Source organism: Triturus cristatus, chromosome 10 (assembly GCF_964204655.1).
Source record: "Triturus cristatus chromosome 10, aTriCri1.1, whole genome shotgun sequence".
Taxonomy (NCBI): Eukaryota; Metazoa; Chordata; class Amphibia; order Caudata; family Salamandridae; genus Triturus; species Triturus cristatus.
Window position 1 is genome coordinate 140,478,054 of NC_140593.1, and position 25,386 is coordinate 140,503,439.

Genomic DNA, 25,386 nt, shown 5'->3' on the forward strand with positions numbered 1-25,386 from the left:
TTACCCCAATACGACGGTGGGAAGGTATCACGGATGAACGAGAGCCCTGGGTGGGATAATCCTCGCCTCCGAGTCCTTAGTAGAATTGAAACTTTCCGTTACTATAGCTAGGAGAATTTTCATTCTATGTCAGGACCGGAGGCGAGGATTCTGCTTGTTTAAAGCTTGCTCACCACCAAGTGAGCCATATCAATGACCGGTTTGAAGTAAAACCGCTTAAAGGTAGAGTCTGAAGACCAGTCTGCTGCATTCAGAATGTCTTCCAGACGAGCTCCCAGGGCAAATGCCTTAGAGGCCATCGCTCCTCTAGCGGAGTGAGCTCCAAAGGCTCGAAGGTCAATCCCCGCTTCCTGCATCACCCATCTCACCCAGCGGGCAATGGTGGGAGAAGAAACTGCTCTATGAGGCTTCCTGAGCGCAATAAGCAACTGCTGCTCGCCCGGCGGGCGAAACTCTTCCGACATCTCCTCGTAGGCCTTGAGACATGAGACCACACACAACTTAGGAACATCAGGAAAAGCAGGGTACGAGACGGATTTCGTCCCACATTTCGTCCTTCGACGAATCATGAAAGTGACTCCCGTAGGAGAGAAAACCCTGCTGGAGATATCCAAGGCCCTGACATCAGACACTCGTCTGCAGGAAATAAGGCACAGAAGCATTGCCAGTTTCGCCGATAGCTCCTTGTGCGAAAGGAACTGGTCAGGCTGCCAAGAAAGGAACAAATTCAAAACCTGATTCACATCCCAGAGTTTGGAATAACGCGGCTCAGGAGGCAGAGAAAGGCGAATGCCCCGAAGAAGGCGGCAGACCAAAGGATATTCGCCCACCGGAGAACCGTCAACACCGCATGACCAGCTGAGATTGCAGAGCGAAAGGTGTTGACAGTTCTGTAAGCCAAGCCCTCCTCCGCTAGGCTGGCTAAAAAATTCAAGATAGAGGTTACATCTGTTGCCACGGGATTGAGACTCCGTCGCATACACCCAACGACACCATCTCCTCCAAGAAGATCGGTATCGCTTGACAGTGCTGTCGGCCCATGCCTTTGACATGAACTTCTCAGCCGCTCCCGAAAGGCCCGGGACCACCCAGCGTCCCCTGTAATCCGCCACGTCATGAGAGCGAGTGAACCCTGCGCTATCAGCGGATGAGCAACGTTGTCCGGACTGACCAGAAGAGTCGGAAAGTGGGGGAGTGGGATTGGAAAATCCCAAGAAAGTTCCAGAAGAACCGGAAACCAGACTTGAGATCTCCAAATTGGAGAGACTAGGACCACGTCCGCATTCTGGCGACGGACTTGAGCTGAGACCCTGATAAGCATCGCAAACGGGGGGAAAGCGTAGCCCTGCTCGCTTCCCCAATTCTGAAGAAAAGCATCGGTTTGTGCCGCTAGGGGATCCGGTCTCCAACTGAAGAACCGGGGAAGTTGATGGTCCAACCGGGAGGCAAACGGGTCGACAGAGAATGGGCCCCAGATGCTCTGGAGGTCCGAAAAAACTCCTGGATGCAGCTTCCACAGACTCCCGTCGTAAAAATGACGAGACTGAAAATCCGCCACTCGGTTGTCCTGACCCGGTAAGTATTCCGCTGTCACAGACACGTGGTGATCCAGGCAATACTGCCAAAAGTTTGCCGCCATGTCCGAGAGCGCTCTGGACCTCGTGCCCCCGAGATGGTTGATGTACCGGACTGCTGATACATTGTCCATCTTCAAATGTAAATGTAAATGTAAATGTACAGATATTTATATAGCGCAAATCACCAACCGGTCTCTAAGCGCTTGCTTAGAGAACCCGTCCTGGTATTCCCCTGTGAGATAACCCAGCAGGGCATCCACAAGGTGAAAGCCAGGCATCCCGCCGCGAGGGGCCATTGTGGAGATTAAGCAAGCTATTGCCCAGAGTCGCAGAGTGTGAACCCATGAATCGAGTATGCACTGGAGCGAGAATTATCAAGTCCATGGACAATTTATGGACTCAAGACCCAGGCGAGCCGGGAATTGAACCCTGGTCCCAGGCTGACCTCTGCTTCCAGGTCTGCCTACTCTAACCAGTGAGCCACACTTCTCCACCTTCCATCTTCAGTAGTACGCAAGACCGGACAGAGTCCTTGGTCCAGCATTGGATCGCAAAGGTTCCTGCTAAGAGCTCCAGACAATTGATATGTAACTGTTGCTCTTGTGGTGACCACACACCGCCCGTCGTGAACTCGCCGCAGCGTGCGCCCCAACCGGACCTGCTGGCGTCGGATTCGATAATGATCTGTGGAGCGGAACCGAAAATAGCCCGCCCATTCCAGGCCTCCATATTGGCGAGCCACCACTGAATCTCTTCTCTGGCCTCTGCCGAAAGGGGCACCTTCCAAGAGTAGGAGCAGCCTTTGCGAAGATGATAGGCCTTGAGGCGTTGCAGGGCCCTGTAATGGAGGGGGCTCGGAAATATGGCCTGAATTGACGCCGACAGCAACCCTACAAGGCGGGCCAACTGCCTGAGAGATAAATGCTGCTGTGTTAGCGCCCGCCTGAGCTCGTGACGAATCTTCGCCAACTTGCGGGAGGGAAGACAGAGTCGCCGCTACGGAGTCGACCGAGAAACCCAGTAAGACAACTGTTTGGGACGGAATTAGCGTAGACTTTGCTTCGTTGATCACGAAGCCTAGACTCTGTAGCAGATTGACCGCCGACTGGAGCTGGCGAGTCAACATTGAAGGACACTGCGCCATCAGCAGGATGTCGTCCAAGTAAACAATGAGGCGTATGCCGGACGCCCGCAGCCGTTCGAAGACTGGACGGAGAACCTTGGTGAAGCACCAAGAGGCGGAGGACAGACCGAAGGAAAGGGTGGCAAATTCGTAGGTGGTGCCCTGCCAGAGCAATTGAAGGAACCTCCGGTGAGGAGGACAAATGGGAACCGTCAGATACGCATCCTTGAGGTCGAGACGCACCAGCCAGTCGTTTGGCCTGAGCAGATCGCGAAGAAGATGGATACCCTCCATCTTGAAGTGGCGGTAAACCAGCCACTCGTTGAATTCCCGCATATTGATAACGGGACACTGACCCCCGTCCGCCTTGTCTACGACAAACAGGTTGCTGATAAAACCGTTGGGATGGGGTAGGGTTTCCACCACCGCCCCTTTGGTCAGCAGGGAACGCACCTCTTGATCGACTAGCGCGGCGTCGGCAGCGGAGAACGTGAGCGGCCGTGGAGGGAACGGTTGGAAGGGATCCCCGAGAAACTCTATGTGAAACCCCTGCACAGTTTGGAGAACCCATGCATCCCCCGTGAGAGAAGCCCATGCCGGAAAAAAATGAGCCAGACGGCCCCCCACCCTTAGAAGGGAAGAAGGGAGAACACTCACCGTAGGAATTGGAGTTGGAGGCGCCTCCGCCTCTGTTCCGTCCTCGACGTCCTCTTGTAGGGTAAAAGTTACCAAATCGGGCTTGGTCCTGATACTGCCCTTGGTTGGAACCTTGTGTCGGGTGCCCCACAATGCTTACCTCTGCCTGTGAAGCAAGTCCGCAGAGACGACAAGAGCGGCCGCCCCTGTACCCACCTGACCCTCGCGGACAGTAGAACCCAGCAGGGATGAGATGGACGCAGGGAAGGGAGCCAGAAAGAAAGCAGGGGGTTGAGGTGAAGGGGATCTCGGAGCCAACTGGAAGACAAATAAGACCCAGATCAGTGAAGGACCCAGACTCCCGCTTAACACAAGATATGCAAAACGCACACAGAAAAACCCTGTCCCCAAACCTGGAGACTCGCCAGTGGGCAGCAGACCACGGGACCCTGAATAGCACAGCTCCAAGGAAGGTCCAATACAGGGAAGTGGTGTCAGTTCTAGGCTCTCATGAACTCAAAGGATAGCGCTCCTGCGCGTATGTAGGACGAGTATGGATACAACAGAATACTGGCATCCCTGGAAAGCAAATGTTGGAAACCAACGAACAAGCGCTCCTGCGCGAACAGAACAAAATCACCATAAAGCGCTCCAGCGCGGTAGAACTCAAAATAACCCTAAGCGCTCCTGCGCGGATAGAACAAAATCACCATAAAGCGCTCCAGCGCGGATTTAACCCAAACAGAACAAAATCACCATAAAGTGCTCCTGCGCGGTCAAAATCAAAATAACCCTAAGCGCTCCTGCGCGGATAGAACAACTGGCCACCCATAACGCAACCGCGTTACGATGACTCCACAGTTAGTGAGAATGAATGTACCTTGACTGTTCTCCAGTGAGACAACGAAGACCAAAAGCAGCGCTCCAGTCCGGAAAGCCCCAGACCGCTTCTGAAGTCTTCCGTTCAACAGGATCAGCGTCTCGCGTCGTTCTTCACATCCAGCGGAATCCGAAGCACGGAGCCGGCGGGAAACGCAATGTTTAAGCGTTTCCCCCGGAAGTGCTTCCGTGAACCGCTATGCCTGGCAAAAGACTAGACCGTGACTCACCCTCCAGCCGGAAGTGAGTCCCGGTCGTTTCTGTGTGTGTTAGCGGGGAAGCGGGGAAGACGGCAGGCGCCGTAAACATGACACCTTGTCCTCTCTGTTGATTAGGACGGCCGGACGAGCGGCCCCTGCCTCGCCCGGCCCCTCGGAAAACCCAAGGGCGAAACACCTTCCTGATTGTCAAGAGATGTGAAGGTGTTGACGAAGCGGCCAAGTTTTTTCATAAAGGGCTCCCCGAAGAGACCCCTTGGGCCACCGGGCCTGCTTCTGAATCCGCCAAGTCTCCCAACTTAGGATCCACTTTGATGAGAAGGGATCTGCGCCGTTCAGTCGAAATGGCGCAATTGGCATTGCCCAGAAACACCACGACACGTTGATCCCAGGAGGAGAGATGTTCAGGGGAGATCAACGATCCGGAGGCTTTGGCCTCCTCCGCCATATCCAGGATTTTGGTGATGGGCCCCAGGGCATCCAAAAGCTTGTCTTGGCAAGCCCGCCAAGATCTGTCAATGCCCTTCTTCGGGTCTTTAACAAACTTCTGTAGAAAAGTCGCCATACGCGGGTCAATGTCGGGGGTAGCCACCACTTTGCCCACCAGAGAGGGCTGAGGGCACTCTGCCCTGAGACAATTCCGCACTGATGCCTCTAAAGGCTGGCGAATATGATTGGCAACATAAAGCGCGACCTTGTCAGAGGGCGCCCATTCTGAAGACCTCGGATGCAGGATGTCTGCAGGATTCAGCATATCTGCGCAAAGATTTCCCTCATTGGGATCAGGCGCAGAATCTGCAGAACGGTCATGACGTGAAGGGCCCGCAACATTGTCATCATCCCCTTGATCGGGGATGGATGGGGGTTACTTGCCAAGAAAGCCTTCTTTAAGCGCGCGAAGGCGTCCACGTCCACTCCTGCTTCCCTGGGGCGTTTCGCCGGCGGAGGTTGAGAATCAACTGGGGCAGCACTAGAAGTGCACGAGGCGGGGACGGCTTGCGTCACTCTGGCCAATCTATCACAGGCCTGTTCAATTCTCTGGGAGAGGCGATCCTCAAGGGGTCCCATAGCCTGCTCAACTGCTTTGAAGATAGATGCATCTACCACATCGTAAAAGTCATCGTCCCATGGCAGTGTGGCGAGTGGGTCCTCCTCCCACTGGCCCTCCTGAAAAGCCTCGTCCTCATAGGACTCCATAGCCAGCGCTAGGAACAATATATATATATATATATATATATATATATATATATATATATATATATATATATATATATATATATATATATATATATATATATATATATATATATATATATATATTGTTCCTAGCGCTGGCTATGGAGTCCTATGAGGACGAGGCTTTTCAGGAGGGCCAGTGGGAGGAGGACCCACTCGCCACACTGCCATGGGACGATGACTTTTACGATGTGGTAGATGCATCTATCTTCAAAGCAGTTGAGCAGGCTATGGGACCCCTTGAGGATCGCCTCTCCCAGAGAATTGAACAGGCCTGTGATAGATTGGCCAGAGTGACGCAAGCCGTATATATATATATATATATATATATATATATATATATATATATATATATATATATATATCCCCGCAAAGAAACACAAAGTATGAGGCCAAACTCAATGTGGGGAGCTGGGTGACAGCCTACACTTCAGGCAAGCAGCGCTTGCAATCGGGACACAGCCCTGGTGCAAATATATCTATAGATCTATCTATCTATAGATCTATAGATCTATCGATCTATCTATCGGATCTATAGATCGATCTATCGGATCGATAGATCTATCGATCGATCTATCGATAGATCTATAGATCGATCGATCTATAGATCTATAGATCGATCTATAGATCGATCTATAGATCGATCTATAGATCGATCTATAGATCGATCTATAGATCGATCTATAGATCGATCTATCGATCGATCGATAGATCGATCGATAGATCTATAGATCGATCTATAGATCTATAGATCGATCTATAGATCGATCGATAGATCGATCGATAGATCGATCTATAGATCGATAGATCGATCGATAGATCGATCTATAGATCGATCGATAGATCGATCTATAGATCGATCGATAGATCTATAGATCGATCGATAGATCTATAGATCGATAGATCGATCTATCGATCTATAGATTGATCTATAGATCGATCGATAGATCTATAGATCGATCGATAGATCGATAGATCGATAGATCGATCTATCGATCTATAGATTGATCTATAGATTGATCTATAGATCGATCTATAGATCTATCGATCGATCTATAGATCGATCTATAGATCGATCGATCTATAGATCGATCGATCGATCTATAGATCGATCTATAGATCTATAGATCGATCTATAGATCGATCGATCTATAGATAGATCGATCTATCGATAGATCGATCTATCGATAGATCGATCTATCGATCTATCGATCTATCTATCGATCGATAGATCGATAGATCTATCGATCTATCTATAGATCTATAGATCTATAGATCTATCGATAGATCTATAGATCTATAGATAGATCGATCTATCGATAGATCTATAGATCTATAGATAGATCGATCTATCGATAGATCTATAGATCTATCGATAGATCTATAGATCTATAGATCTATAGATAGATCGATAGATCTATCGATCGATAGATCGATAGATAGATCGATAGATCGATCTATATCTCAAGGGCGACCTGCCAAATATGGGCCCAGCAGGAAAAACCTGCAAGAGCGTTCTATATATAGGCCTAATACAGACCCCTCAGCGGATGATCAAGCTGTCAGGGGCGTTCCAATGCAATTCTGCCTAAAGGCAGCAACAGACCGTGAAACGGTGTCGTGGCAGGTCCAGGCTCCAGTCCGACGATGCCTTCCCGAGATCAAACAACGCGCGAAATGCGCAGAATCTCGGGAATGCACGTCGGACGAGGAGCGCGCACACGCGCGCCCTCTAGCGGCCAACAAGAGCACCGCGAGCCGCACCAACTGCGCAGCCGTTAGGGAGGAACGCTCCCACGGCTGACCGCGAGTCCACCGAGTAGCGGTGGACTCGCTTCAAGAGCGAAATAAGGAATTTGTCCGAATCGGGGAAAAAAGCGAGACGCGCGTCGATAAAATACCTGCGCGCGTCTCGCCCTGAGGCACTTAAAGGAAAATACACCCCGCAGTCGGCACCAAGATAACCAAGCGTCCACAGAGGAACAAAGACATAAAATCAGTCACCGCTGCTAGAACAGCATAAAGACATGAAAGTCGGAGAATCTGTCTCCTTAAACAATACCATGAATCAACATAAGCATATCAATTCAAAAAGCAGATAAAACCAACATAGAATCAAGAGATATTAAAAAATAGAACTTATCTGGCTGCAAGCAGCGAAGAAAGAGGGGGAATGGACAGTAACAGAGGACTATATCCATAACGGAGCCTGTGATTGGTGCAGAGGAGAGGACGCTCTACCTGTGGACACTCTTGTTTTCTTCTGTATTCCCTATGTTGCATGGGAATAGTAGTTTGGTTTTGTGGTTTTGAAATGGCTGCTATTCAATAAAGTGGAGAAAGAATAGCATAATCCTCGCCTCCGGTCCTGACATAGAATTGTACTTTGAAGTTAATTGTACATTAACTATATTCACCATATTCAATAAATGTGAGTTGTTTTTTCCACACTGAAATTACTTCAATAGACCGCCCAGAGCTCTTCGATCTCTTTTCTCTAAAGAAGATTTTTTCAAAAAGTGCATTTGTTTGGTCACAAACTCTTCATGTGTATCTTTACCATGACAAACTGAAATGATTCAATGATTTTCTGTGGGAGAATGAGCAGGACTTGCTGCCTACAATTATTTGAAAGGATGAATTTTGTGAAGGTTAGGTAAAGGTCAAATTATTCAGTCGGTCAATCAGTCAAGGATTCATATAGCACGGCAAATCACCTGTGAGGGTATCAAGGCACTGGGGTTGGTAACTGCTTTTTTTCCCTGTTTAGGTCTCGCCTAGCGTTACAGTGCGCATGCGCTGCTTGCTCTGCGAGAGCTATAGTAATTGATAATTTTAGAATGGGACTTGAAGCCCCGCCCTTCTTTCCTATTGGCTTGCGTCATCCTTTATGGTAGACGGTGGCGCGTGATTGAATATCGTTTTTTTTTATCGCCCTGTCAGCTTTTGGGACGGCCCATCTGGACTGGCCCAAGCCATCTTTGTTTGGCATGACGTAGGAGGGTGTGCTGCTTGCTCTGTTTACAGGAATAAAAAATCCCGTGGGTCGAATGTTACTATCACGTGACCAGAGTACAACCGCTGGAACTGCCTGAGCAATTGTCTAAAGCAGTAGCTGTATTCCTAGATGTATGTACATTGTGGCTGCTAGCCTCAGCCTCCACATTTGGTCTAAGCTATGGGGAGGCGTCCGCATGCCCTCGGGTGAAGCGGTTGCACTTCGCAGCACTGGAAATGTGTTAGGGCTCCACATTTGTAGATCTCCGGGTTGGGGGGGAGGGGGATTATTGGGGTGATCTGCGCACCTGTAAGTCGGGGGGGGGGGGTGTAAGTAATGTGTTTTGGCTTGTCACCCCTGCTCCACTTTTGCTGCTTAAATAACCAAGGGCGCGTCTCCTTCTGTTCGTCTGTCATCATCTCGTAACATTTACTTAATCAGCTCAAGGTCTGGAGTTGAGCGGGGGTTGTTAACTTCTTAAACAGCTGAGCAAACCTATAGTTGCCAATCATTGACGACTTTGGCCACTCTTTACATCTTTCGCCAGTGGTGCTGTGCATTCAGGGACTTGAAGTTTCAGTAGAACCATGCACTTTCGCGGGGGTAAGGGGAGAGTTGGGTAACCCTCAAGGGTGTATCTGGGAGATATGGGGTCGCTCCCCTTCATCACTTTCTGGTGGGGGTGGGGGCATAATTTTTGCCATACACCACTGGTTTGTACTTAAACACCCCAACTTGCTAAATGACGTGTACAAAGCAGCAATACAAAGAGATATACTACTACTGCCAAGTCCAGGAACACATTGCGTGAAGGAGGAAGTTTTAGTCTGGCCGGCTGCGTCCTGGTGATGCACTCTGCCAGAAAAGCGCACAAACTTATCGGGGACAGAGCAGCACTACATAGAAGAAAGATATAAACTAGTGTGCCACTAGTGTTGAGCGCGTGCACTAACTCGAAATATCTGTCTGCAAAACATGCATTAACTTTGTGATGGTTCTAGTGAACGTTTACGTTCAAAGCGCCAAAAGAAGCGCAAGGGCCCTTTGTGCAGAAAACGCCATCTTTCATCACTATGTCCATAAAGAACAGTGGTGGGGGTTACATTTTTCAGCATTTGGAGAAGACGATCTCCTAGTTGGTTTTCCTGTTCCCACCTGTCAGCGCCTGAAGCTGAAAGCTGCATTTTGTACTCCCAGTTCGCAGAGTTTGCGGAGCAGGTCAAAAAGCCACCCCTCCCTTTCAGAGAGAGTCGGCCATGGCTGGGGCAATGCACCCCGGGCAGGATAAAGTCTCGGATGTGTGGCCGTGCATTAATAGTGTTTGTCCTGTCACTGGTGTTACCGTACGCAGAGTTCTAGGGATTGCAGGGCACAGCGTGGTGAGATGCCTAGCTGTGTGTGTGAGGGGGAGGGTTGGGGTGGGTGTCTGCATGACTTTCTCTTTCAGGAAGATTTCCACAGCCGCGACCTTTCACCCCAAGCAGACAGAGCCCCGGGTGTGTACACAGGTATTAATATTGTGAGCTCTTCCCCTGGTCTTACTGTACTGAGAGTCTGAGGCACCAGCCCTGGTGGGAGGGAGGCCCCCCCCTCTCACACACACACACACACACACACGTTTCAGGGAGAGACAGTCCTGGCTGCTCCCAACCCCCTGCGGCAAAGAGCCCCGGGTGAGTGCATTTGTGTGAATATTATTATTGTGTGCTCTGTCCATGAGATTGCTGGAGTGAGGGCACAGTGTGGTTCAACACCGGCCAGTGCTGTGTGTGTGTGTGTGTGTGTGTGTGTGTGTGTGTGTGTGTGGGGGTGGGGGGGGCTGACAGGAACCCTCATCCCTGCCGCACACGGGATGCCTTATGGAAATAAGATTACCCCCGGATAAGGTGCGGGGTGCCTCTGACAGGGCGGCATTGGCACTACCGAGCTGGGCGCAGCACTCAAGGCGCTCTCCAGTGAGACCCCACAGGGCTTTGCCCCCCCCCCCCACTTTTTTTTTTTACTTTAATAAGCGCGGCACCGTTTTCACGGACACCGCGCTATGCAATGCAATAGGTGTTGCTTTTGGTATTGTAAATAACAATGCCTTTTAATTTTTTTATAGACATTGCCATTTACGATGTCAATAGCCCAAAATAATGTCATTGCGAGACCTGTTGCATTGGAAATGCTTGTTAAAACAAGAAGACGGGGGCATGAATGATGCATTGGCACAGGAAGAGCTGGGCCTGGTGCCTTCTCAGATCTAGTTGCGCTGCAGCGTCCGTTACGTAGATACTGGGGGGACGGAGGGGTGCTGAAGGCGGTGGGCAGGGCTTGGCAGAGGCTAGAAAAGGTGGCAGTCAAGAGCGGTAATGAGGGAAACACCAAGGAGAAAGCAATGAAAAGGGGAAAGCAAGGAGAAGGCACTAAAAGAAATGGGGGAGAAAAAACAAGGAGAAAGCTATGAAAACTAAGGGAAAGCAAGGATAAGACACACAAAAACAGGGGAAAAGAAAGGAGAAACCGTGAGAACGAGGGAAAAGCAAGGAGAACGCACTCCAAAATGGGGGGAAAATGCAAGAAAAATCTGTGAAAACGAGGGAAAGTCTAGGGGTAGGCAAAAAAAAAAAGGGAGTAGACCGGAGCACGAGCAATTCAGCTGCACGAAGAGAGCTAGGCCTGGTAGGATGCACATTCATTAGTAGGGGAATTGTATTTGTCGGGACCCATGGTTTGGAAACGTGGTTATGTTTAATATTTTCTGAAATAATGCTATATGAAGCTGACCCTATCCCACAATTTAACCTCTCTAAGGGCCTCATGTACGTAGCCCAATACCGGTCGGTAACGGCCGTTTTTCGGTAATTATACCGTTACCGACCGGTATTTAGGCTGTTGACATGTAGGGGGCTCATTACTGTATTCGGTAATTTACAGAATCGGTAAAATTACCGAATCGGTAATTTTACCGATTCGGTAAATACCGAATACAGTAATGAGATGTAGGGGGACTGTGTGGTGAGAGTGGGGATTCGTTATTTACCACCAACTAATAGTTGGTGGTAAATGACGAATATGTGTGAAAATGCATTTTTGTGCACTGTGAAGTGTGCAATGTGGCAGACATACATGCCCCTAGGGCATGTATGTGCGCCACATGTGCACACATGGAAGAATCAGGGGTGCAACAGGGTGTCAATGTGACACCCTGCCACCCTTGAATGTGCTCCCCCCATTACCAAATCGGTATTTACCGATTCGGTAATGAGGCATACCTTCCCATTGATTCAATCAATGGGAAGGTATGCCTCATTACCGAATCAGTAAATACCGATTCGGTAATTACCGACTTACTCCGATTTGGTAACATTTACCGAATTTGTACCTACATACACTTTACCGATTCTTAAATACCGAATCGGTATGATTCGGTATTTTAGAATCGGTTAAGTGTATGCCACCTACATGAGGCCCTTAATCTATTGTGGGACAATCGAAAAAAACACGGCGGACTCACCTTCTCTTTCCTGGCACCTCAGATGTGGAACTCCCTCCCGCTGGATCTCAGACTTGAATTATCCCTGCCGCGTTTCAGATCCCTTCTCAAAACTTTTCTATTCACAAAAGCCTACCAGTAACCCTCGCTTTTTGTACTTCACTGCTCAGCGCCATGAAACCTTTGGGTGTACGCGCGCTATAGAAATAAATTTAACATAACATAACATGTTGCTTCACGTTTTGTCATTGACCTGCAGCTGCTATCATGTCCTGCTAGCTCATGACATGTCTTTAACTAAGTAGTTTTCGCTGTCACACTTTTTGCTACATTGAAAGTAATAACCGGGAGTTCTTACCAAGTGACAGTTAATTAGCTGCCCTTGCTGAAAGGTCTGAGATGAAAATCAAGTTGAGGGTATGACCACTGTTATGGCTAAACCCTCTGATTAACTGTTGAGGATGCCATGATTAAGACAGCTGTATTAGGGTGTGGCAGCATGGGGCTTCCCCTTGACTGACCCATGTATTGAAATTACTAGTGACCATTAAACCATATGTCTGCAAACTCTTCAGTTACCGCTAATGAAATCAATGAGGAGAGTGTCAGAGCATATTTGTCTAAAGTGACTTAAAAACATTTGCATCACTGAAGTGAAAAATGTCTATAGGTGTGGTGTTTTTGCAGTAAAGGACACCACCACCGTTAGAAGTGTGGTGGACATGCAATTCATCCCGCAGAACATACAATGGCAGCGGTGGATGGTTGGCTGCCCCAAGCTGAGTTTCAGTGGCCGTCAAAAAGTGAGATTGTCCATTGTTCAGAAGATGGAAATCGTCTAAAAAGTCAATGATTAATTTGAATTGACTGATTTCCAGTCTCTACAATTCTTAGAATAAGTCCGCGAAAGGAGTATAAGATTTTTTGAGTGAATTGTGGATGTGCTCAGACTGGCATGCCTGAAGTTTACATGGGCTGGGCAGCTGGCATGTCCATAGAAGTGCTTCTTAACCTTTCGACCTGTGGACCCCCACTTAATCATTACTGGAATCCAGGGACCCCCAATTAGCCATTAATTAAATCCGGGCACCCCGAATGAGTAATGGAATCCGGGGACCCTGGCTTAAGCAGTTTTGATGGTTTTAACCTCAAAAAAATACAAAAACAAGCATTCCCCAAACAAATACACAACTGATATCTTATTTAATTTACAAATCCAAAAAATGAAACTTTTGATTTTAATGGGAAGGTTGGGGCATTTCTAAATTCAACTGTCAACGAAGGCCACCAATATTCCATACTATATCATATTTGATGCATTTGCACTGTTCCAAAGAATCGATCTGAGGACACCAAATTAATTTTTAGCCTCAAATTTCAAATTCCTTTATATTTACGGAACATTTAAAAAATTTCAATTTTTCTTCCTCATTTATATACACTTAAATAATCTGTTAATATTTTATAATTTTCTAGGCAGTTGCATAGCCCCTAAGTAGGCATTACGGGCTCCCTGGGGCCCCAGACTACAGGTTAAGAACCGCTGCCTTATAGCATTTTTTGGGGGTAGCAATTGAAATTCAGGAGATCTGTGTTGTAGGAATCACTTGACTTGTAAGAAGGACTGTAAAGAACTATTGGCTGCACAACAAATGTGATTCAGTCTTCAGACCACCAATTTTTTTATACCACGTAATTACATTTTTAGCACTTAGGAGGGATTGTGACTTGCTCGCTTTGAGGTTCTGCTTGGGTCAGCAGCAGTGTAATTTACATTTCAGAGTGGGTTAAGTATCAGTGATAACCATTCTGCTTTGGCTGCTCCATTACTAGAGGTTCTGTCCATAACCTGAGATCCAGAGGATGCCACCAGCGTCTGATACTTATCATGGCAACACATCATAAGGCATCATCATGCTAGTCACCCCAGTATCTCACACTAATTAAGGCATCAGCTTGCAAACCTTTACTGCCTGTTGCAAGGAATTCTCCTTTTTCATTAGTTTAATTATGAAGAAGGATTCCTCCTCACCTGGCGGGGTCCATATCTTATGATGGGGTTCCTTTACATACACCTTGCTTTGAAGGGTTGTGTTCTTCTGACCCTTTCTACATGCACTAATTTTACTCCTGCTTAGAATTGCATTCTGTAATGACCTATCTAAATGGCCTCCCTCTGTGCTTCTCACTCCCTTTTTATTACAGTCTAAAGCGGCTTGTTCATATTATTTAAGTTTACGTTTCAGTGGGTAATTCTAGTGGATCCTGTGAAGTTGACTGGAAACCGTTGCATGAATATTGTGGTGTTTAAACACAACTGTAAGTCAAAAAATTGTTTGGTGTCTATAGGTTAAAAAAGGAAAATACATTTTAATTCATATTAGTAAATAGATGGGGGGGCTTCAAGATTAATGGGTATTGTAGGTTTACAAGACTGTTTCTTTCCAGGGCAGAGGCGGTCTGTTTTGTTCAGCTAACTATGGGCATTTGTTTGGTTTTGGGTTCACTTTGGAGAAGGCATCTTGATTGAGAAAGGTGGGAAAGTAAATTTATCTGTTATATGTTTATGATAATTTCCTTAATCGAATGTGTTATCATGCTCACACACTGGTCAGAAGGAAATCCGGCTGGACATTTTATTTTTAAAGGCTATTTTGAATAATATAATTCACATTGAGAACCATTCACACCTATAACTTAATTGTAGTGACTATACAAATATGTAATATATTAACTAATAACTCAAATATAGGGGAGGTAACACTTGAGAAAGTTCGTTTAGTTTACTTTTTAACTGTTGCTTTTGAGAGAGGTGAATCTTTATAAACCGAGAGAGATGAATTTTTATTTTAAAAAAATGATTGCTCCAAGTTGTCCTGTCTTGCGCAAAAGCACTGAGAGGCTCCAGACAGTGGCTCTTACTCTGTCTTTTTGCATTTTTGTCTTGAGGCTTGTCAGGTAGAGGTGGCATCATAGTAAATCTCAGCTTTTTTGCCCTTTAGCGAGGTATCTTTCTGCAATAGGGTCTAGTTTTCAAAACGAGTGATCTTCGTCGCCTTGGAGAGTTAAGGTGCAATATGTTTATCCCCTCTGTTGTTTTGTAGACTTATTTTTGATTAATGCTGTACGACATGGTAAAATGTCCTTTAAGTACTTTCTTTCTGGAAGTTAGAGCAGTCTTGTAACTTCATTTCTCTTTGTTAGCGAAGAAAAGAGGACGTGTGGGCAAGCTTTGAGAAGAAGGTCAACAGGGTAATGAAACTTAAATCCGCTAATGTATCCATCTCCGAGGTTAACCATACTTCCCCCTTGTCCTGCTCAAAATTATTTTCAGTAGGTCTATATTAGCGCCGTAACACAGCTTATCCATTTACTCTCCTCTCAACCCCCCCCCCCCCCCAAGTGAAATGGGGAGGAGTTTGAAGAACAGGAGATGGGACAGCAATCAATGAAACAGGACCTTTATACCGTTTCGCTGATTGCAGTAATCTAGTGTTGTGCCAAAGAGTCATATTTTCATGTCCACAGTATATTAGGTATTTGTGTAATTTTTTTAACTGTACCTTTTCTGGTTAACTCTCTTACTGTACCTTTCATGTCATATCCGCACTTAATTCATGTGTCTTACATCACATATTTGGCAATTCCTGTCTGTGCACAATTTAATTTATATGTTCCTACTTTGTGCTCACTTACCTTAGAATTATGTTGCCACTGCCTTCTATAATTTAATTGAGGTTTTTTGTTAGTAATTGTCTATTGATGTTTAAATAAAGGAGTATATTACTACAGTCTCATACTAAGCCATCAGAACATATTAGTTGGCTGATGATACTTCTGCAGATCAGTGAAGTTTGCCCTTATTCTATTCAGTGAAGTAAGTAACGGTTATAATTATCCTAAGAATCACACTAAAGCTTGTCATTTTATCCCTCAGGAGTATAGCTGCATTGACCTTAATTTCCCTTGCAACCTTGATGAATTTTCCAAATCCTCTCAATGCTATGCAGATTTTATGGATCAATATTATCATGGATGGGCCTCCAGCACAAAGGTAAAAATAATTATACTTTATGCATAATCATAGCAGTATGTCTGCCAGGATACATCTTCACCTAAAAAACAAATGTAGTGGGACAAAAAATACAGCTAGACGGGTACCCGTAAAAGTATGCAAAGGGAATAAACATATGACTGCTTTAATATTATTGTGTAATTTGTTGTCCGATTCACACAAACTGCTGTGTACTTATTCTCCATTTCTGGAAGAGGCTTCTAACCCCAGATTCCTTACCTTAGAATACTCCCCAGGCATCAGTCTGGATCCACATATTCTTGATCAGTATCTTTGCATGCTGGTAGGTGTCGCAGACTGCTCCTCATCAACATTGCCAATGCGTATGCGACATGCCTGGTGCCACGCTAGCATGCTGTTGTCCGTTCCTTTCTTTCCGCACCAACACTAGTGGATCCAGAGAGCTGCCTTTGGCACTTTTGACCAATTTTTATCAAATTTTGTGAAGCTGTTCTTTAAATTGTACCAGTATGCTAGGGGCATGTTCCCACTGAAACCCACAGGTTTTAAACCTTTTGTGGACTGACACAGGAAGATCTCTGTGTCAGATCTACATTTGGTTTGCCTCTGGTACTTGGAGGGGGGGGGGGTGGTGTCATTCACGACTCCAAGTCCTGTCAGAACAGTTGACCAAGGAACCCAAAGGTGATATGGAAGAGGTCGCAGAAGCTTCTAACTGACAGAGACATCTAGCTGCAGATTCCTTAACTGTTAATTCTCCATTTTTCAACAGCACCTCTGTATGCCATGGGACGGTGTCGTGCAGCTCCGCTGTGACGTAGTCTCCAGATAGGATTTCAGTGGAGCCATACAAGTGTCCTCCAGCGTGTGGACATCCGTTTCTTCTTTTCCACACTGTAACGTGGATCCGGAGAAGCGGTTCCTCAGGCCTTTTGTTTTTGGCCTACTTCAAAGCCTTTTGAGTCTGGTAACAGTGTGCCTATGCCTTCGGGTTTTAAGACCTGCAAGACCTTATTTGACACATGTCTGCTATGGAGCCTCACTCCATCTGCATGTCGTGCTTAGGAGAGTACTCAGAGGAGTGCAACACCTGTAAAAGGCTGAAGCCTAAGTCCTTGCGTGAAAAGCAGGTAAAGTTGCTTATGGCGCGGCTATTCTGATCAGAGTAGTCATGGAGGTCTTCGGCCTCGTAAAGTTGTGCTGTCATTTCTGGTTCCTCCCGGTCCTTACCGGATGTGGCAGCCGACCTAGAGCTTCCCTCCGTATGCTGTAGCTGGGGTGACTATGACCCAAATGCAGCCATATTTTCAGGCTGTGCAAACCTTCTTTGGATCAACACCTATCCCTGGTGCACCTTCGGGCCCCAAAGAGGTTGAAAGGACTGATTCGCCCTCTGCACCGGTCAAGAGCCTCGACTCCATACAGGGAGTCATTACGGCGTCGGAACACAGCCTGGTGCGGCTTCCCTTGTTGCCGGTCGACGCCGGAGACACCATTGGTGGTGCACATTGGTGCGACGTCACTCTGACGTCGACCGGGGACACCGCTTATAGCCACAGCAGTTTCTGCACCATTCCCACTACAAGTTGAGGATGAGGCTGCTTATGTTACCATTTCTGCAGTGTTACAGGAAGATTCTGCAGACACTGGTGACGTCTCCTAATTATGATTTGCTATCTGAAAGAGACTGTAGTTATAGATTCCTTACCTGTAGAATTACCCCCAGCCATCAGACTGCATCTGGAGGTTTTTTTTTGCGGTACCCCTGCATGTCGGTAGACTCCTCATCCATCTTTGGCGTCGCGCTCCCTGGGATGACGTTGCGGTATCTACTTGGACGCCGCCCCTGTGCACTGACTTCCTGTAAGACCTGGGGTCTCCAGGCCCTAATGGGGTAACGTGACACGAGCGGCTGGGCACCCAAAGGCCTATGTGTTAAGCGACCATACAACACACACATCCTCTGAAGCAGTAAACGCACACAATAATGGACGCCACACAGGAAGGTGAATGCAAATTAATCAGATTTATCTAATCAAAGAAGCACACACGGGAATCTTGTAGGGCAATGTATCTTAACTTGTACACTTTAACATTTGCATTACAGCATCTCATTACGGTTACCTCCGCAATCCTTGCAGTATGAACTTCCCTAGTGCTGCGGGCCGGGGCCTGCACGCGTGGCGCTACTGGTGTCTACGAAGAAACAAAGGCACATGAGCATAACTTGAGGTTGAATAATGTTTGCCTCATACCATGAGCACTTCCAAGCCTACCCTGAGGATAAAGCGTTAGTGGCACACGGAGCGTACTGCCCTGCTGGACACCCTTTAGAGATGAGGCGCCGCTCATACACGGAGCGCCTTGCACTTGGGACCTCAACTGGAGAATGGAGCGCTGGAGACCACAAACTGAGGTTACACGCTATTTGGACCTAGCACGCCCTGAGCACCTGTGAATGCAACATGTGGGGTCAGCGCTCCTTAGAAATAGAACGCATTGAGTACGGATGCATACAAATGACAGATCAGCGTTACTTAGACGTAGAACGCATTGAGCACTGGTAACTACAATGGAATGATCAGCGCTACTTAGACATAGAACGCATGGAGCGCTGGTGAGTCCTGCGAACGGCAGATCCCAGGAGAGGGTAATCCCACGGAGGGGAGACTCACAACCACGGAGGGAAATCCCGCGGAGGGGAGACTCACAAATAAGGAGGGAAATCCCACGGAGGGGGGAAAGTCACAGTCTCTGCCTGCGGTATCGCTCCCACTCGGCAGGGGGCGCACCGGGCCTTCACACGACTCCCGGGGAGCAGGGGGGGGGGGGGTGAGTCTCAGGCCGCCACACGGCCGCGCTACCTCCCAGCCCCCGGGGGTTACCTTGGTCTCGTCGCTCGGTTCCGCTCCGGGCCCTTCGTCAGACGCGCGCAACGGCACGGGACACTCCCGGACACTCACTCTTCCTTCTCACGCTGCGACGGGGCCCCGGGCTTCTCCGCAGGCCCCGACTTGTCACTGACACGTCCCTGAGGCCTACGGGCCGCGGCGTGATCGCGCTGCGGGTCCTCGCACCAGGGGGGGTCACAAATTAAGCGGGAGCTCGGCCAGCTCCGCGCTCGACAGCAGATCTGCGCAGGGGGTCCCAGGTCAGGTCTGGCAGCGCAGGAGACACAGCGCCAGTACCTGGTCGATCCCCAGCAGTCAGGCAATCAGTCGTTTCCTGAAGTTGCAATATTCAGCTTTGGCATGAAGTTTCAGGATTCCGCTTCTGCAGTTTCAATATTCAGTCTTTGCGGCGCAGATGATACTGGCGCCCTTGGGGTTCTGTTCCTTGGGGGGGGTAGGGGATGAGTTGGCGACTAGGTCCTTCCTAGTCAGGCTGGGCAGAGGTTCCCTGGGTCCTCCTACTGCTGGGCAAGATCAGTGGGTTTCACAGGATCCCTCACTCACTTAAGAGGCAGCACCTAAGCCCTGTCACTCTCAGAGGCATAAGTCCCTGGCTAGGCCCTACTGCCTAAAACTCCGGCATGGATTCTCCAGCTCTGCTTGACCCCAACTGGCCAACTAACTGGAAAAAGTTCCCTCCCTCACTTATGTATCCCTAGGTCAGGTGACCTCTAGCCAAGGCGGCAAAAGTAAAAACCACTCCTCCCTTCTAGAAGGTTCCAGCACATTCCAGGAGCTTCCCCATTCTACCTATGGGACAAAAAAGGCGGGCTGGTGTCGCAACATTGTTGTGGGGTTCCAGCCAGCTCCTGGCAGCTAGGGTGCTACTAATAAAGACCACTCTGCAGTAGCAGGGGCCTGTGGCAGCCATCTTGGGAGAAGGGAGCACCTGCACCTTAACACTGATTGGCAATGAAAAGGCGCCCGGAGACCTAGTCCAACATAAAAATGAGGGTGGAAAAAATGAGGCACGATCAAAAATAAATGGGGAGACCACCCTAGGGCTGACAGGTCTAACACGCGTCCCCCCTCAGCCGAAAGAGGGGAGAGCTACCCAACCTCTAGGGAGTTCTCATCGCTAAGGCGGAAAAACCTGGAGAGACCGTCAGCATTGGCGTGGTCAACTCCGGGCCGATGTTCCACCCGAAAATCCATCCCCTGTAGGGAAATGGACCACCTCAACAACTTGGGGTTTTCGCCTCTCATCTGCATGAGCCAGCGAAGGGGGCGGTGGTCGGTCTGAATGAGGAAGTGAGTTCCAAAGAGGTATGGCCTCAACTTCTTCAGAGCCCAGACCACCTCGAAGGCTTCTCTCTCAATGGTGCTCCATCGCCGTTCCCGAGGGAGGAGTCTCCTGGATATGAAGGCCACTGGTTGATCTTGGCCCTCGGTGTTGAGTTGCGAGAGCACCGCACCTATGCCATGCTCTGAGGCGTCTGTCTGCACAATGAATTCCTTGCTGAAATCCGGTGTTGCTAGTACTGGAGCGGTACACATCGCTTATTTCAGTGTGTCAAAGGCTTCTTGGCAAGCAGCTGTCCATATGACCTTGCGAGGTTGCTTCTTCGAGGTCAATTCCGTCAAGGGGGTTACGATGGTACCATATCCCTTGACGAACCGACGGTAATACCCAGTGAGGCCGAGGAAAGCTCGGACCTCTGTTCGGGTCTTGGGGGGCTCCCAAGCCAAGATGGTCTCTATTTTGGCCTGGAGGGGTTGCACCTTACCTCCGCCCACCAGGTGTCCCAGGTACACGACAGATCCATGTCCAATCTGGCACTTGCTGGCTTTAATGGTTAGGCCAGCGCGTTGCAGCGCCTGCAATACCTCCTGGAGGTGTTGCAGATGGTCCTCCCAGGTGCTACTGAAGACAGCTATGTCATCCAGGTAGGCCGCTGAGAAGGACTCCAGACCAGATAGTACCTGATTCACTAACCGCTGGAATGTGGCCGGAGCATTTTTGAGCCCAAAGGGCATCACTCGGAACTGGAAGTGGCCCTCAGGGGTGGAGAACGCTGTCTTCTCCCTTGCTCCTTCGGCCATGGCAATCTGCCAATATCCGGATGTCAGATCAATGGTGCGGAGGTACCGGGCTGCTCCCAGCCGGTCCACCAGCTCGTCTGCACGTGGGATGGGGTGAGCATCTGTCTTCGTGACAGAGTTCAACCCCTGGTAGTCCACACAGAACCGAAGCTCCGGCGTCGTACCCGGTGGGGTCGCTTTCGGCACCAACACCACTGGACTAGCCCACGGGCTGCTGGAAGGTTCTATCACCCCCAGCTCCAGCATCTTTGCCACCTCACGCTGGATGCTATCCTTCACTCGGTCAGAGAGCCGGTAAGACTTGTTCTTCACCGGGGGGCTGTCCCCTGTGTCCACATCATGGGTACACAGATTAGTGATTCCAGGCGTGAGGGAGAACAACGAGGCGAACCGTCCCAGGACATGGCAACAGTCCCTCTGTTGCTCTGGGGTCAAGGATGGGGAGAGGGCTACACCTTCCACCGAACCATCCTTCTCTTGTACCGCTAGAAGGTCAGGAAGAGCTTCACTCTCTTCCTCTTCGCTCCCATCCGTCACCATAAAGAGAGCAAGCTCTGATCGCTCATGGTGCGGTTGACGTGGAACACCCTGAGGGGCTGTCGGGGGGGTCTTCAAATCCACTACGTAGGTGGTCTGGCCTCGTCACTCCACAATGTCATACGGGCCAGTCCACCGGTCTTGGAGGGCACAAAGCTCCCCAGGTTCCATCACCCACACCTTCTGTCCAATGTCCAACTCGACCTTCCGAGCGTTGCGGTCATACCACTCCTTTATCACGGTCTGGCTAGCCTCTAGGTTCTCTGAGGCCGCCTTCCACAGCTTGGCCATCTGGCTGCGGAACGCCAGCATGTAGCTGACAATGTCACGGGGAAGCTTCTGCGAAGTCTTCTCCCACCCCTCCTTAACCAAGCTGAGGGGCCCCCTAACGGGATGGCCATAGAGCAACTCAAACGGGCTGAACCCGACTCCCTTTTGCGGTACCTCCCGGTAGGAGAATAACAAGCAGGGGAGGAGGACGTCCCATTTACGCCTCAAGCCCTCTGGCAGGCTTCGGATCATCCCCTTCAATGTCTTATTGAAGTGCTCTACAAGTCCGTTAGTCTGGGGTTGGTAAGGAGTGGAGAACCGGTAGGTCACCCCACACTCCTTCCACATGGCCTGCATGTAGGCCGACATAAAATTCGTGGCCCTGTCCGACACCACGACCTTGGGGAATCCCACTCTGGTAAAAATCCACAATAGTGCCCGCGCCACCACCGGTGCAGGGATGGTCCTCAGAGGAATAGCCTCTGGGTACCTAGTGGCGTGGTCCACCAAAACCAAGATGAACCGGTGTCCCGCTGCGGTCGGAGGGTCCAAGGGCCCAACAATATCAATACCGACCCTCTCAAAAGGGGTCCCGACCACCGGGAGCGGTTCCAACGGGACTTTCAATTTAGTCCCAGTCTTGCCACTTGCCTGACAAGACTTGCAGGTCTTGCAAAAGGTGTCTGAGGCAATCCTCATCCTGGGCCAATAAAAATGAGGAACCAACCGTGCAAAGATTTTGTCCTGGCCCAGGTGTCCGGCTAAGGGAATCTCGTGCGCTAACTCCAGCAGGAAGGCCCGGTAACATTGGGGGACCACTATGGCCCTCGAAGATCCATGTACCGGCACCCTGGGCTCACTGTATAGGAGACCATCCTCCCAATACACATGATATCCTCCCATCTCCTGACTGGCCACTTGGGCTTCGGCCTGTCGCCGCATGCCTTCAAGCGTGGGGCACGCCCTTTGTGCCTGACAAAATTCCTCCTGGGTAGGCCCTCCTTCCACATGCCAGTCAGCAAGGGTCGGCAAGTCCTCCACGGGAACGACATCCACCTCCGGGGGCACCCCTGCGGCCTCCCCATCCATCTCACGGGGCGTGTCCTCTACCACCTTCTTCTTTCCTCTTCTGGCGTTGGGTTGGGCCATGATTCCAGGCTCCAACCCAGGGTGAGTTCCATGCTGGGCAGCCAAGGACCGCGTGACTACGCAAGTCCACCCTGGTAATCCCAGTATCTCTGTGTGAGCTCGAAACTCGACATCTTTCCACTTGGTGTGCTCCAGGTCGTTCCCTAGCAAGCACCCCACAGGCAAGGCAGGGCTCACCGCAACTCTTAGTAGGCCTTTGACTCTTCCCCACTCAAATGGAACACGAGCCACTGGATAGTGACTCACACTGCCGTCAGCCAATACGGCCGGATGGAACTCCTCGGGGACTACTTGGTCTGGGGACACCAGCCGCCTCACTACAGTGGTCATGCTGGCACCTGTGTCCCTCAGAGCCTTCACCTCCTCCCCGTTAACTCTCATCCTCTGCTGATATTTAGCAGTGTTCGGGGGCAGGGACACTACGGGGACCACCTCTCTATCCCCGAGTGAAATCAGGGGCAGGCCTGTCCACTCCCCTTCCCTGTCTAAGGGCAGCTCCACCCGAGCGCTACACTACTCACCCCGGGACTCTTCCCGCCCGTTGGGGCTGGGGGTCGCTTGCGACACTTGGGATCTCCCTTGTAGTGTCCAATCTCCCCACATTCGTAGCACCGCACAATCCTTGGCTGCTGACTCCTGTCAGGGTAAGTGGGTCTGGTGGAATTGGACGGGCGTGGTGTTCCTACTCCCTTCCCAAACTTATTTTGGGGGCCTTTAGAGAACTCCACCGTTTTATCTCCCCCCTCTTCCTGCTGGGGGAAACCCTGTCCGCCTTTCGAGCCATCTCCCCCGGGGCCCTTGTGAGACACCCGGGTGCTCACCCAAATATCTGCCTCCTCCGCAAGCTCACGGGGATCCATCAACTTGCGGTTCACCAGATGTTGGCGCAGCTCCGGAAAGCATTTATCCAAGAGGTGCTCCCTTAAAAAAAAGATTGAACACCCCCTGATAGTCCTGCACCTCGCTGCCACGCACCCAACCATCTAGTGCCTTGCGGGCATAGTCAAAACAATCCACCCACGTCTGTGTGGGCAGCTTATGGCTGCCACGGAACTTCTGCCTGTACCTCTCGGGGTTAAGACCAAATTTCTTCAGTAAGGCCTCTTTCATGGGGGCATACCTGACCTGATCCGCCTTGGCCAAATATAACAGGGTGTCCCTGACATTGGGAGGTATATAACGATATAGGCCACCTCCCCAATTACTCTCTGGTACCCCATGGGCAGTCAAGGCTACCTCGTATGCCTCTAACCATTTAGCAATGTCGTCCCCCACTGTGTAGTTGGAAATGACTTCCTTGGGTAGGTAAAATTTTGACTCTTGAGACTCTTTAGGTATGCTGCCACCATTGTCCTTATTGGACGCATTTAATTGGAGGGCGCGTAACTCCAACTCTTTCAGCTGAAGCTTGTGCGCCAGTTTCTTTTCCTCCATTGACCATCTCTTATTCTCTCTTTCTCTTTCTCTCTCATGTTCCAATTTCGCTAGCTCCCACTTTAGCTGTCTCTCCTCCCTCCTGTCCTCGTACTCCTCTGGAGACGCGCTCCTCCTAGATCCTGTCCCCAGAACGTCTCCCTGGGGGCACATTTTCAGACATATCCACATTAAGTATGTTTAGTACTTCTTGGGCGCTCTCCTCCTGAGGTGCATCTGGCGCCTCCTGTCCCTCATCCTCTCTCCCTTCTGGGTGGGCCTCTACCCATGCCCTAATGGCGGTACGGAGTTCCGGTCCTTTGGCCTTCCGCACCCCAGGCACCCCCATCCCCTGCCCGAACTCTCTCAGTTGCTTTACAGTGTACCCCTCGAGGTCAGCTAACCGGAATTCCATTGTGACAGGTGGGGACCTAGATACTAAGGAAGAAATTCCTAGGATATGGGTGACAGTTGCCAGCTAACCAGGATTCTTTTACACTCTCATCCTGGACAGTGGAATCAATAAATACAGCAAATAATAGTTGCAGAGCTTTGAAACAGGCGTTTAATTGTGGCGTCCTCCGCTTCACGGAAGGGTGTTGTATGGTCACAGGTCCTAATATCCCACCGCTGCCACCAATGTAAGACCTGGGGTCTCCAGGCCCTAAGGGGGTAACGTGATACGAGCGGCTGGGCACCCAAAGGCCTATGTGTTAAGCGACCATAAAACACACACATCCTCTGAAGCAGTAAACGCACACAATAATGGACGCCACACAGGAAGGTGAATGCAAATTAATCAGATTTATCTAATCAAAGAAGCACACACGGGAATCTTGTAG

The 25,386-nt window shown here is 49.5% G+C and overlaps 1 protein-coding gene across 4 annotated transcripts in view; it reads left to right on the plus strand.

The window, feature by feature from the left end:
• Positions 1 to 25,386, plus strand: part of ATP2C1 (ATPase secretory pathway Ca2+ transporting 1) — an 831,636-nt gene that overhangs the window by 728,199 nt on the left and 78,051 nt on the right. For all 4 annotated transcript variants that reach the window (XM_085630651.1, XM_085630649.1, XM_085630650.1 and 1 more), the window contains one exon: positions 16,083 to 16,199. In XM_085630651.1, coding sequence (XP_085486777.1) covers positions 16,083 to 16,199 — 117 coding nt within the window. The remainder of the gene's footprint in view (positions 1 to 16,082; positions 16,200 to 25,386) is intronic.